Source organism: Diuraphis noxia, unplaced genomic scaffold (assembly GCF_037042655.1).
Source record: "Diuraphis noxia isolate RWA-SAM2 unplaced genomic scaffold, SU_Dnox_SAM2 contig0002, whole genome shotgun sequence".
Classification (NCBI taxonomy): Eukaryota; Metazoa; Arthropoda; class Insecta; order Hemiptera; family Aphididae; genus Diuraphis; species Diuraphis noxia.
This window is the reverse complement of record NW_028301712.1, coordinates 16,599,951-16,614,832: the sequence shown is the minus strand read 5'-3', so window position 1 is coordinate 16,614,832 and position 14,882 is coordinate 16,599,951. Positions and strand designations below refer to the sequence as shown.

At 31.4% G+C, this 14,882-nt stretch overlaps 1 protein-coding gene across 1 annotated transcript in view; it reads left to right on the top strand.

The window, feature by feature from the left end:
* Positions 1-7,932, top strand: part of chm (lysine acetyltransferase chameau) — an 84,174-nt gene extending 76,242 nt beyond the window's left edge. Inside the window, exon 11 of the mRNA XM_015511612.2 lies at positions 7,794-7,932. Coding sequence (XP_015367098.2) covers positions 7,794-7,916 — 123 coding nt within the window. The 3' untranslated portion in view covers positions 7,917-7,932. The remainder of the gene's footprint in view (positions 1-7,793) is intronic.
* The last annotated feature ends 6,950 nt before the right edge of the window (positions 7,933-14,882 follow it).

Here is a 14,882-nt window from a genome sequence, read left to right as displayed (position 1 = left end):
TTATATTCAAGTTGGGGGATGCTATATTGTCCGTGTTATTATAAATAATAAAGGGATACGTATGTAATATGTATATATGATGTAATATAATAATAAATTTATAATACATTGATTATACTCAATATGATTCTAACCTAACTGTGTAAATTGCTTACTCGATATTTTTTCTTTTAAATCATATATTATATTAATAACTAATGCATAATATAAATATTTAATATGTTATGTATTGTGTAAATTGTTTGATAGAAGTAAGCTATTTAATAGGAAACGCAATTTTTTTTTATACATAATATAAATAAGTAATTTAAGAAAAACAATCGAAATTATATGTTGAATGTATTACAGTTCTAAGCATCTAACTATAATAAACGATTAATTCATGATTGATTTCAACACGCATGCGTGAACCTTTTTTTCAAAACTAACTAAAAAATGCCTCTTATTTTCGCCCATAATATAAATTAAAATTTGCAACCGTCACATTACTACATAAACGTAATTGTTAAATAAATTGAATAGCCGGTACTAATTTGATGTTGCACAGTAGGTATATTTCAAGTAACCGAGGTAATAATCTAAAACCGCCCATTGCTGTATTTGCTGCCATTTGACGTAGTCTACCTAACCTTTTATTGTTATATTACTATAAGACTATAAGTTGGCTCTTTTTTCTGATCAAATATAATTATTATAATCATTTTATTTATTTGCGTACCCTATTATTTTACTAAGCTAAGATGCCATATAATTATGCTTCTTTGCACTCCCTCCACCCATGTACACGACTAAGTTACATACGAATGTGCACACATGCTGAAGTGTCAGTTGGCTATCGTTGAATCCGGCCCATATTATAGGTAAAAGGTTTTAAAAAAAAAAACCGTCTCATCCAGTTTCCAGCGCCTAGATTTTCAACTATATAGAATATAGAATTATAACAACTGGTGTGGAATATTTATTTTATGTTCAGAAATCATTTTCACACCAATATAATGGCCCTACGGCGTGAAATCTATACTTTCGGACGACAATCAAGGTAATAATGATTACTGGAAATTGTAATATTATGTATTAGGAGCTGTTATTATTATGTATATCAGTTTCACGATATCTGCATGGCTGCAGACCATTCGATAGTATGCGTATGTATTGAATTATATTATTCAATACCTAATATTTATTATATTATATTATATAATACGAGCCGTGCGCAAAATATCGTTATTCCGCGTAAATCCGCGACCGTCTCGTCTCGTTTGCAGAGCATTTGCCGTTTTTTCACGTTACAATAATAATGCAATATCGGTAAACTCTGCATTCAGTTTCATACACTACCTATACAATACTTATATTGTGTACAGGTTGTGTATTTGCCTACACATAATGCACGAATGGACCTGATGGTCAGATTTTGATAGCCTTCGGGCGCCCACACCCCTACCTATCAAAATATCTATTTTCCCTATCACGTTGTCAATTTATATACCGTATACGCATATCGTATATATACTATATAGCATATATTATTATTAGTATATTATATACCTATACTAGCTGATTCTGCAAGGCGTTACTCCGAAACAAATTATATTTCCGTGTATTTACCGTTTCTCATACTAAATGAAGTGTGAACAGATTTTCAGGTTATTAAGGTTGACCAAATATAAATTACAGATCTAAAATTATATCAAATATAATAACAATTTTCTTGCTGAATCTATTATTGATGACGATTTTATGAAAATCAATCAAAAACTGGATTTTCATTTAAGGGTTGTTTTAGGCTTTTTCCATCTAGTATGTGTTTTTATTTATTAAATAGATATTCCTGCACAACGTTTCCCGTGACTTATGAAATAAAACCAGTGCAGGATTTACCAGGATTTAAGTTTCGTTAAATGTAAACCACACATATTTTTAACACTGTAATTTGGGTGATTCTAACCTAGTAAAAGATACAAGTCTAAACATTTTTTAATAACAATTTTATTTTCGACTGCTTTTTGTATTCATAAAAAAATCTTTGTTTTTCGTGAGCCAACAAATCCCTGTTAGAACTCGTGTTTAAACTTTTAAAGCGCAAAATTTAAAAATGTTTCTTTGAGGTGTATATACGAGTATATATATTATATACCTATAGAATGTGGCTGTGTACCAAATTTCAAAACCATGCGAGTGCGTTATACTTGTATAACTCTTGTACTTGGCTGTGGATCGCTTACATACACGCGCATGCGCGCTAACATAGCTTTTAATTGTTAACCTAGATATTATTAAAATAAATCGTATCGACGAATTCATATGTCGTAGGTATACATTTGTTTGTTTAAAAACTATCATCAAACAATAAGATTGTATATGTCATTCCAGTATACGCTGTATAGAGAACTATCGATATATTGTTATCATCGTGTATGATGGTCGGAAAATGGGGCGAAAATAAAACCCGTCTGTCGTCGCAAGGTAAAAAAAAAAAAAAACAAATAATGCCCTCAACCATGGTTAAGGGTGTGTCCGGTAAAGACGGATAGTTATAGATGGACATGCTGATAGTAATATCATTGTACCACATCTGCTACGACGTCGAGACCGTAAATAAGGATTTATACTTTTATCTCACAAGCGTCCGGAAATTGCAGTCAGCAAATTATCCGCAGCAGATTCAGTTACGCTATTGTTTAAGATATTTTATCTATACCGTGATAATTTATTATTATTATTATTATTATTATTATTAGGTATCTCCTAATATATTATATATAATGTCCAACTAAAGCGTCAAAAATGTGTTGTGCTGATGCGACTGAAAGCGATCGTATTAATCGTATTATTCTCACTATATGAATAGCATATTAATATTATACAGATTTTTACGATAGTCCGTTTCAGTATGTATAATACGTTTTTTTTTATAAAATAACAGACTTGTTTCGAATTTTCTCGTCTATTCATTTCTATTTTATCGATTTAACTATCTCCGTGTATGACTATATAGAACAATACTTTTTTGTTTCCGACCAGTAAAGTATAGTACGACTATACAACATTATTTTTTTTTCGCATTTGTTCTTTATTTACTCTGTTTGGTATATAGGTATAACAGTATAAGAGCTTATCGGACGTGGGACGACATGACGTAAAACGGTTTCCATAAGGGTTCGATTATAATTTTCGACCGATACGGAAGTTTTGTTTACGCCATTTTTAGAGCCATCTACACGTTTTAATGTGAGACACAAAATATTATTTTACGGTTAACGGTTTTATTAGTAGATTTTTTTTCTTTCGGAAATTCGATTATACAGGGTGATTCTTTTATCAAACAACACTTATATGGTGTTTGTGTGTAAATACCGCCTAACATACACCTATAACACACAAACACCGCCCAAAACCACCAAACTTTGGGAGGCTATATCTTGTAAACGGATTTACGAAAAATGAAAATTTAAACGTGAAAATTCATTGAATAAAAATAGTCTTTTTAGTTTATGAAATTTTAAGACAAGTGTAGGTTGTCATTTGAAAATCAAAAGTTGATAATGGTTAACCTGATAAATATAAGGGTGAAAATATTTAAAAAATATATAGTTCTAGAACAAGATGGTTTTAAAATTTAGAAAAAAGTCAATAGTTTTTGAAATAATGAGTGTTGTTTGATAAAAGAATCACCCTGTGCATATCTCATCGTGTTAACTGTTTATATTTCGGATACTGTTGTAGTGGCGGTTCGAGTTCCTCTCTAGTGTATCGTTTTATATATATAAACCTTTTTATATACCTACTTGCACATAATATCGGTATTTATTAATTTGCATTAGGTGAACATGTGTTGATATTTATGGCCTACCGTGTTAAGCGTAACAATATATATATATATATATATATATATATCGTTAATCTGATCGTTTTAGTATTAAGTTACGAACACTGTAATACGTAATAAAATTCCATCTATGAAAATCGATATCGTAGTTACTGGCTCCTTGCCGAGAGTACTATATACATGTATATATATATTGTATATTGTACATATACAAGATATTTTTTAAGAATCTTAGCAGTCTTAAAACTAAAATATTATTATGCACAATTTTAAGATATATTTTTATTTTTTCAACGTCTTGAATAGCACAGACAGTAAAATGTATTCTATTTTTCAACTTTGATCCAAACCATGATCGTATACTTTTAACGTCTAAAGTTACATAAGTAAACTGTTATATACATATTATATGATAAATATATGCATATATAATGTTTAATATGTCACGTATAATACAATCATTATTATGTGTCATATCCTAAACTTTTTTATGTATCATATTTTTATGTTCAATACATTTTTCAACCATTTTTTAAAATAAACAATATATACCTTACCTATTGTTAACATAATTAAATCCAGTATATCATATAAGTTTCCACAAAGGCATCAGCACTGAGTTGACAGTTACCAACGTCCTCAACCTCGCTGCTCAGGCAGCCGTCACCCTTGCCAAAAAGAGTTTGTGCATCCTGGTGACCCTGGATATCAAAAATGCCTATAACTCCTTGGGGTGGCCAGTGATCGAAGCCGCTCTTAGGGGCATTCAAACGCCTGAATACCTGGTAGAGATGTTCAGGTCATGACTCTCTGACAGGGTGCTGCTAACCGGAGCTGAGAGGACCTTCAGGTCAGTCACGTGCGGGGTTCCACAGGGATCCGTCCTCGAACCGGCTCTGTGGAATGTCGCATATGACGTTCAACTGAAAATAGTCAGCTATATTAGGGAACGCGGAGGAGTCATTTTGGCTGTTCTATAGGATGGTCGAACGCATCTTCTCACTTAAGGAAGAAGAGGAGCGAGTTCGCCAGGCCGCGGAGGTGTGGCAGTGAGATCCTGACGCAGAATCCAGACATAAATTTAGTTAATTAAGCAATTTATTGTACCCGAAAGCACCTAGGGAGGCAGGGCTTCTCAGTATTGTATCCATAACTTGAAAAATATTGTTGTAATATTAGTGAGTGGGGGATTGTCCCACCTCTAATAATTGTCGATTTAATTTAATCTATAAACGATGGGAGTCAGAGGAGAAGTAATGCTAACGCGTTTCCATCTCTGGCTCTCGATACAAAACAAAAAAAAAAGTATATCATATAAGTAGAAAGGTATTTTTTAATTTGACATTTTTACGATAAATTATTTTTGTAGCAGGGTGGCATCAAATTCATACTTAAATTATATTGCAGAAATAAAATATTCAACCCAGACACACTCACCATCCCTTGAGCTTTATTTATTATACAATTAATAATAACTAATTGGAAAATATATACGTCATATAAGTGCCACCTCTAAAAATGTATATTCATTCCATAATACTTGATTATTAATTAATTATATTCACTGCAGGATTGTAGCAACTGATTTTTAGCTATTTCGGAACACTTTAATTAATTGTGACAAATTGTTTATACTTTGTGTTTATTGATCAGAGCAAATAATGAAAATAAATAATAACCATACAGTTTATTTTTATATATATTTGTACTTTTCCGCAGTTTGGTTTAAAATTATATTTTTCTTCAAAGTTTATACATATTTTATACTGTTCATATTTATTCGATCTGTAATGTATCAGATGCATTTAAATATTGTTTATTTTAATAAATGACCAGACTTTTTCTTTATTATTATTAATAATAATGAATGAAGGACCTGTTTAATCACTGAAATTTCCTTGAGGCTTTCATTATATTTTCTTGTATCTAATACATATTGTAACAATATCGCGTGCAGCAAGTAACGTGTTATAACTTTGTTGATGTCTAAAAGAATATTATAATGTTTACATATATTGCATTTTACGTTGTTAGAGTTTTTCCTTTGCTTTCCATATTAGACGGGTAATTTTTATTTTTACGTAACACAATTAATTCATGGAAATATAATTTTCTTCTTTCTTACAAAACGTTAACAAACAATTTAGCAAAATAAAATTATTTATTTAGTATAGATGATTTTTAACATTTAGGCTAAATTTAAAAAATACTGCCTTCAATATTATATTATGTTAAATGAGTAATTTAAAGAAAATTTCAAATGTAACCGCGACAGTAAGAATTACGGTTTTACGGAATTACGGTCACTGAAGATCTAACTAAACACATTTTGCTACCATATACCAGATACTTATAAATCAAGGTTTAAAAAAAAACATAAAGATATATCAATGTCGACTATTCGTCTATATTAAGTTCACATAATATGAAAGAATTTATAGCAGTACATAATAAATTTACCTAAAAACACTTTTGAATAAGCGAAAGGATAAACCTATACTTGCCACACGTAGCGATTGGCGATTGGGTATGTATCTGGAGGTATAGTTGATACGCGTATACACATGTAAAATATATAGCTACGCTATAAAACCAATAACTCACCTACTTGCCCACTTCACTGAAAATCTAAAATGTTGTTGAATTATTAAAAAAGTTGTTTTCTATGCTTTTCTACACGTTTTTTATCTTATATTTAAAACAAAAAACTACCGATCGGTTCTTGTGTATATTACATAATATATAGGTACACTTGTATGTAATAATATGTAGCAATTAATACATTTAACTTGATCCTTTTTTTTAAATTGTAAATAATTTTATTCTATTATAATATGCCTGTGTGCTTATGACTTTTCAAAACGTTGATCAAAAATGCGGTGTTGAATGATTCAACTTGAATCATCACTTGATACTTGTAACCAGAGACTTAAACTTTATAAAACTTAACCTTTCCATTACATAATGATGTATTACCATCCGAGATAGTTTAACTTATATAATAGTTATCAATCTAAAGCCCAAGTGACCTGGTTTATTTTTATGATTAACACTAGTTATTACTAATGTACTAATTCGCATACTAAAATTATATACATATACACAAATCGAATCAACTACCATATTAATATGTAGATACTCCATAATTAGCGTTAATTATTATCACATATTTATATTATACGTAATTGGCTATATGTAATTGCCATCATATAGTCTGTTTTCCGCTGCTTATCTCTCTTGACGAGTATATGTTTATATATTTATATTTTTTATGATTCTAGACAATTTTAAATCCGTTTAAAACGAACCGACGGATATATGATAATGTTATACAATTTATTATACTCTTATACTATAGTATACTATTGCGGATATCGAGTCATAAATTACCTATATAAGAAGAATGAAATTGGGTTCGGGTACCTGTATTGGTGCACTTCTGATTTTCCACCGAAAACATATTGTATTATATTGTAAGCCGTTATTGGAATTTATTATTTATTCAGCATAGCGAAGATTTCGATTTAAACGAGACGTACAAAAAACGTGCTGATCCTGACATTTCTGTTCTATCTGGTCGATTATTTTTTTTTAAGCTCAACTGACTATTCTCTCTGTTACGGCACTCAATTTATTAGGAGGTTTGTTTAAAAGTGCATTTTACAGGACGTTTCACACATTGCACAATATATGCATAATTAATTGATAACTATTATTATGATAAGTATAAAATGTGTGATTTATTATTAGTATTATTTGCTCTCATTTTTTTCGAATCAGTACGATATTATAAAAATAAGATAAAATTATCGTTTAATGACGAGATTGTTGTAGAAATATTTCAATTGCGTTGTATATAACACCTTACATGCTTAAAAATATGCAAATATATATATAAACATTACACTACATTTTACTTGCCTTTGTATATTTATTTTTTTTTAAATTTAAAATCTGTTCACAGGAAGTGATTGACGAGTATTTAGAAAGGTCAAAACGTCGAGGATCGGACTACAAAGAGATCGACGCGAAATGTCTGCGATGGCGGCCACGTTCAGCAGCCCCCGCCCCAGCCGGGCCCACATGAAATATACCCGTTCGCAGTAAGTGGATATATAATATTATTAGTGTTACTATAAATATAAAATACTATTTTTTTTTTTTTTAACAACTTTTCCATTGAATAAACCATTGTTTAAAGTATATATAATATATATACCTATGTTATGAAGAAGGAAAAATTAAACATCAATTAATTGAGATTCGCCGCAGATTATGTTTCATCGTTAGCCACGATAAATGTTGATGGTTATATTATTATGGTGAAATACAGTTGTATAATAATGTATAGTAAAGTATATTTATGCAACACTGTTGTCGCCTTTACCTCGAAAATAATAATCGATATAAGCAGTAGATGTTTTATAAATTAAATCAAATATCGAAAAGTTGTTCCATGATTTCTGACTTTTAGAGTATAACAATTACTCGTTATAATTTATAATATAGTCGACAAAGCAATGGCGATGTTCTCGAAATGGCTAATACCTACAGATTTTTACCTAAACATAAAACAAATTAATAAACTAAGTCAGTACGTTCCAACACCCTAATACGTTCTAATTATTAAAACAAGGTCTTCAGAGAAAAATTATTTTACTTGTACGTCAGATCATTAAATTTCATAAAAGTATATCAACTTCAGGTTATCTATATAGTCAGGATACTCTATTGTGTTGCCAGGGAAATAAATTCGAAAAAAATGAGTTTGTAATTGAAATATAATATTCAACGTAGTTATATATTCCATTTACGTTTGTTGATAGTTGGATCGTTTATATACTTACAAGTAACCAGCAAAATAAAAATAATAATAAATAATTGTTTACTATAGTGTTGTGGACTTGTGGTCACGTTTTACTAAGCTTAATTACGAACTAACTTGATTTATACATCTATAGTTCGTTCAATGGATACGTCTAACTGTATTATTATTTGACCCTGCTGATAAACTGTTTCAATACATTTGAGCGGATTGTGTATTTTTATTTTTATTTTTTCATAAATGTTAAGTTTTTTCACTTAACATTTTTTGAGAGGTAATATTTGGCAACGTTAGTTTGAAGTTATTTATCAAACTTATTTTGGATGTATTCCGATATTCGTCTTTAAAATCAGAACACTTTTTGACTTAACATTGAATAGTTCATTCGTGGTTAATTTTTGCAGATATTTAAAATGTAAGCCTTTTCTTCCAACACTTATCCGTGCCAATTTTCATAGATAAATCCTTTTAGTACACGATACGATACCACTTCATCTGATTTGACCTTATGCTTCATTACTCATTTCGAATCATTTGGAAAACTACATATTATGTATATTATTATATTATGTACAATATATACGTCGGGGCTTCCGTTTCTACCGTTTTCGCAGTTTTGCACATTATATAGGGCACCGCGTTTTCCTGTGTAGGTACTTCCGGAATACCATTGTAGTATGGTGAAACGGACAGAACACCTAATTGCTTCTCTTCTTATATTTTTATCGATGACAATATGAAATCAAACGTATATGTTTTTCAGCTAAAGTATTTGTGCACGACCTCAACATTCAAAATATCGCTGCGTAAATCAGATACGTAACTCAGATATAATGGTTTTTGAAAAAATAAAGTTAGGCGTGGTAAAAAATGTTTTGAATTTCAAAAAAGAGAATAATAAAAGGTATTCAAAAAAAATTTTATTTCTGAATAATAGGAAAGAAATAATCGGTATACTTAATTAAAAAAAAAATTAACACAATTGTCCTATTTTAATAAACATAAAATACCTACGTAAACATAACATTTTTATATAAAAACGTGTGATTGTGTGACCGAAATGTCTATGGTATATAATATTATATTATATACTATATATATTAATCAAATAGGTACGGAATTAAAAAGAAAAATGTCAAAACGTGCATCATAACGATATTCTATGATATAAAATAATTCATTATAACTTATAACATATATCATTACCGGAGTTGTAGTATACCGTCGTGTATATGTGGCCTATGGTTGGAACTGATGTATATATTATTATACTATTATGTACCTACAATCTATGCGCGACTACGTGGAAATGTGCATCAACTTCCGGGCCACTCTACGCATATAATAATAATAATAATATATGCACGCATAATATAATTGTGTGATGCGAACTGCATCACTACGCCGTCCCTCGAGGTCGGTCGGGGAGTTGGCTGCATAATATTATATATATATATATTCCACGTGGGCGGCCTGGCGTTTTCGCGTTTGCGTTTTGACACTCGAGATTATAATTGCCGCGCGTGAATTGCGACGCGCGCACAGGTCGCCCCGACTATTATTATTATTTTCAAATTACAAATCGCGCTCGCTACTCGAGTGCACTCTACGAGATGAGGTACAAAGGCGGCACTACTCGCGTTACGACGACAGTGGTTGCAGCCTTTTGATTTTCTAGTCACATGTCGCATTTCGCGGTATTTAACTATATACGTTTAAATATGGTGATGAGGTTGGGAGGGGAGGGGCGGAAACGCGCATCGTAGCAGCGGTGTGGTAGGTCCGCGTGGAACCGGAAATGGCGACGTGAAACATCAGAAAACGGCGTGAGTGAGTTGCGTTCCTTGTTATAATAAAGTAACTTCCGAAAATCGGTTGTGACCCACTCGGTTAATCGAGTGAGAGACGATTACCAGCTCGTTAACCGGCACGATCAACACATACGCGTAGTACTCATTTGCTTGGTCGAACGATGCGAGGATGGTACTTAATATAATTCTTGATTCCGTTGAAAATGGACCAATTGCTTCGTATAAATTATCCATAATTAATTTATGGCTTCGTTCAAGTTTTGGTACTAGACAATGATGTACTTGATGGAGTTGTTTGTGTTACTTGTTGGGCATAAGAGTGGATCTTTCTTTGTCATAAGGTGTCCATCATATGTGAATTTGGTGTGATAAATTGTTACTTGTTAATCGATTAAGAGAATAGCCTCTTTTTTCTATTTAAATCTACGTAATATTATGTATTTCGGCCAGAGTTCAACAGAATGTTTGATTTCTCTTAAATTATTTCCCGTCGATATATGTCATTTATCTAATAATTAAATATTTTTTTTTTTACATTTTTAGTATTTTAAGTATACATTTTCTACATTCAATTAAATTGTACAATTCTGTTTTTTTAAGAATAAAATTAAGTTTTTTACATCCTGTGGGTTTGGTCCAAGTGCTTGACAGATTTGTTCGGATATGTGAAATTGATTTCGATACAGGTTGTATTTTTGACATTCAGTGATGATGTGGTTGACGGTTAAAAGTACGCTGCATGACTCACATATAGTGGAGGATCGTCTTTACTCATCAAGTAGCTGTGTGTTAAGTGTGTGTGACCAATTCGGAGGCGATTTATTATGGTTTCATTTTTTCTATTGAGTTCAGGATTTTTCCATGGGTTTATATTATTAAATTAAATAACTATTATAATATATTACATAAAAATGTATTACAAAAATGATATGTTATCATACAATTCATACATACGTTCCTTTGTATATTATATTAATGTCTGCAGACGTTGTCTATATTTTAACGACAAACGTAGGTAATGAAATACCAGCAACAGCATTTGCTGAACATAATATAAAATGAAACTTAACCTTATTTTACCTATATAATATAGTATGCGTTTATCGTTTGTGATGACATTATATCAATGTAAAAAATCTTTTCGTTGCACTATTCTATCTGAGTCGAAACTCTTCTTGTATGAGACCTCAGATATAAATATTATATCATATCACTACAGTTATCTTCTGCTAAATTTATTGGCGTGATATATATGTTAACATATAATAATAATATCACTCATATATAATGTAATGCGTGCCACCCACTTGGTGCATATTTTTTGGTCACGATTTGCAGATGAATTATTGCCGCTGTTACGGCCGTCCGATGTACTGCGTTTTGTATTATGCGAGTGCATACAATTTTAATGCAGTGATAAAAACGAGGTCATATTCTCTATAGGTAGGTGTACATTATTTGTGGGGGTGAAATCGAAATCATCAGTCTATATGTTACCGAGGTATATATTTATGTATAATATTATTATATTGCATATATTACATATATAACTCGTTCAAATTTCGATTTAGAATGCATCAACATTTTCAAAAAATCAACTGCTTAGCAATTTAAAGGAAAAAGGGTAGTTTTATCAGAAAAAAAAACTTTATAGTAGGAGCACTCTTCTTTGTATGAAATACCTTGAGTATGTAAAAAAAAAAATTAAAAATAAAAATTTGAATAAAAACGCATTATTACATGATAAATTGCGGTGGCTTGTGAGGAGGTGCATGCTGGACAAATTAAAATACGCATTTCTAAAATTACTCTCTGGCGTACACCGCCGTGATTATGGCTTGCAATAAAGTAAATGGTACGAATATAATGTATACATATACCTACCTGAAACGAATATACTAATCTACAGTGGAGAAAAAAAGGAAAAATATTATATTAATCAACCGGGTGGAGTTGTATAATATAGCTATTATATGATAACAAGTATGTATATTATAATATTATTATATAAATCATATTATCCGTCGTTTGGGTACACAATATATATTTTTGTATTTTTTTTTTAATCGACAAACCGCTTTTCGTGCTCCGGGTTTAACCACGCGCGTTTTCCGTGCCGTCGTGCGTCTCATGTTCGACTGCAAACGACACCACTGGAAAAAAAAAACTTCCATGTATATTATATCCGGCGAGGACTCCGTAATTATTATTAAAAGTCCGCAGTTTCCGGCACAGATATTCATAACCGTCCGCGTGAGCACGCGTTCGTCGAACCGTGTATACTCTTAGCCGCCGCCGATCGAGTTTCGCGGTTCTCGTCCCGATGCGCGTTTTTAATAATAAATTAACCACGCATGCCTGCCGCGGCCGCTGATACGGATTATTACTATTATTATTAGGCCTACGACTGCTGTGTTTTGAAAAAAAAAACCTTAAATCGTTTGTCAACCCTGCAGCAGTCGGTCGTGCATAAAACAATCGGCGTTCGTATCGATTTCGACAATTTTTCTATATACTACCGAAAATATAATATTGGTAGGTACATATTTTGCGCCGATATGTTTACTATATATTTAAAAGATACAGATCGATTGCGCTCTTAAAATATTATAACAATAAAATTATAGTACGAGTATTCGCTATACCGGCCTAGTATAGTTTTAGATATTTCAGTAAAATATACAAAATGTGTTTTGAGAATCAGAGTTGAAAAAATAAATCTAAAACATTTAACACATCTCAAGATGATTGATGTATACATTAATAGTTTATTTTAATATTGCAGTTTCATCATTTGTAATGGTAACTTATTAACTTTAGAAATTACTATCTATTTTTCGAAATTTACACTCAATTAAATTATAAAATTTTTGGTACCTACTTCAGTATCATCCAGCGAATTTGATGTTTAACATTTTTCATCCCTCCGTGTCGTTGGTGTATAACACTTGAAGTTTTTTGAATTCCATATTGTTTTTTACTTGTGATTTCTGGCACAATTGATGTATATACAAAATAATTGCACTTGACGCGCGTGACCACCAAACGTCGGTGCACTGGATTTTTATTCATTCAGACATTATGTCCTGCAAGCATCTCTTCAAACGTTCCGAATATCATGGATATTCTCAATTTGATTTGACAAACTTACATGACCCAATCAACTAGGCACCAATAAGCTTAAACAAATTAAAAAATAATTTAGGTGTACGATGAGAGTAAAGACTAGAGACTTGCGCAGTCGTTCATTTTCTTATCTGCAAATAGAGATATAGGTACACTACAGTTAAACATATATTATGTTCGTAGAAACAACCCTTATTCGCTGAATACGAACCCAGCATAAATTTCATGACAATATTATCTATGGCAGGGGTCCCGCGACCGCTATGTTTTCATCTGAAGCCCACTAAAAGTTACGGATGTGACTTGTAACATTTTTAAAAATAATTGACAACCCCATTTTGTATAAAAGTTGAAGACCCCTTTAGAGAGGCCACTGTAGGGGAAGACTATTAATTACAAATGAATAAAATAACACAATAATTATTATATACTTATCTGTTTTATTAGACAGAATATCTGTTATATGTGTTTGTAAATATAGAAAGTGGAAACATTATAATAATATTATTATATGTAAAATGTTTATTTGCTCTTTCGACCTATACTTGCGCAACCAATAGATGTTTTATATCAGCGAAACACACATTCGTTTCGTCGACCGTCGAGTGTAGCCGTGCGTATACACATTTATACGTAATATTGTTGTTATTATTTTTTTTTTTTTTTATGCTTTTATACATATATACATCCATATAACTGATTGATAAAAGCACACAAAGTATACATACTATAGTATACCTTAGCTCCTTTCAGCCGTGTCCTTTGATTAAGTAGGGGAGACTCGTCGTCGCAAAGGCATTAAACATTTGATTAGCTTATTGCCGCAGCAACATATACTCATCTTAGAGATACGAGTCTCTGCGATTGATATCGGCATCGGTAAAGTCTCTTGCACATGCACATAACATCATATTATTCATATTATATACAGTACAGTGCCGCCGTTTGACGGTGTGTATGCCTACTGCGCGCCTATAACATTATATTATACTGCACTGCACCTATATACGCAGATACGGTTTTTAATACGGATCGTGCGCCATATTATATTCCTTTATTTTAATCATCGGTCCGTTATACTCGGTTAGTTAATCGATTCAAATCCTCTTGTATATTATAATATTATTAATACCTACGCCTCCACCAACGCCGCTTTCTCGAAAATCGATTACACTCGTTAGATGTGCGTTTATTTACATGTGAATTTATCAAAAACGCTGAAACGTGTTTATACATATACGTATTATAATACATATTATTTATAAATATATGTATATTGTATTTGTGATTT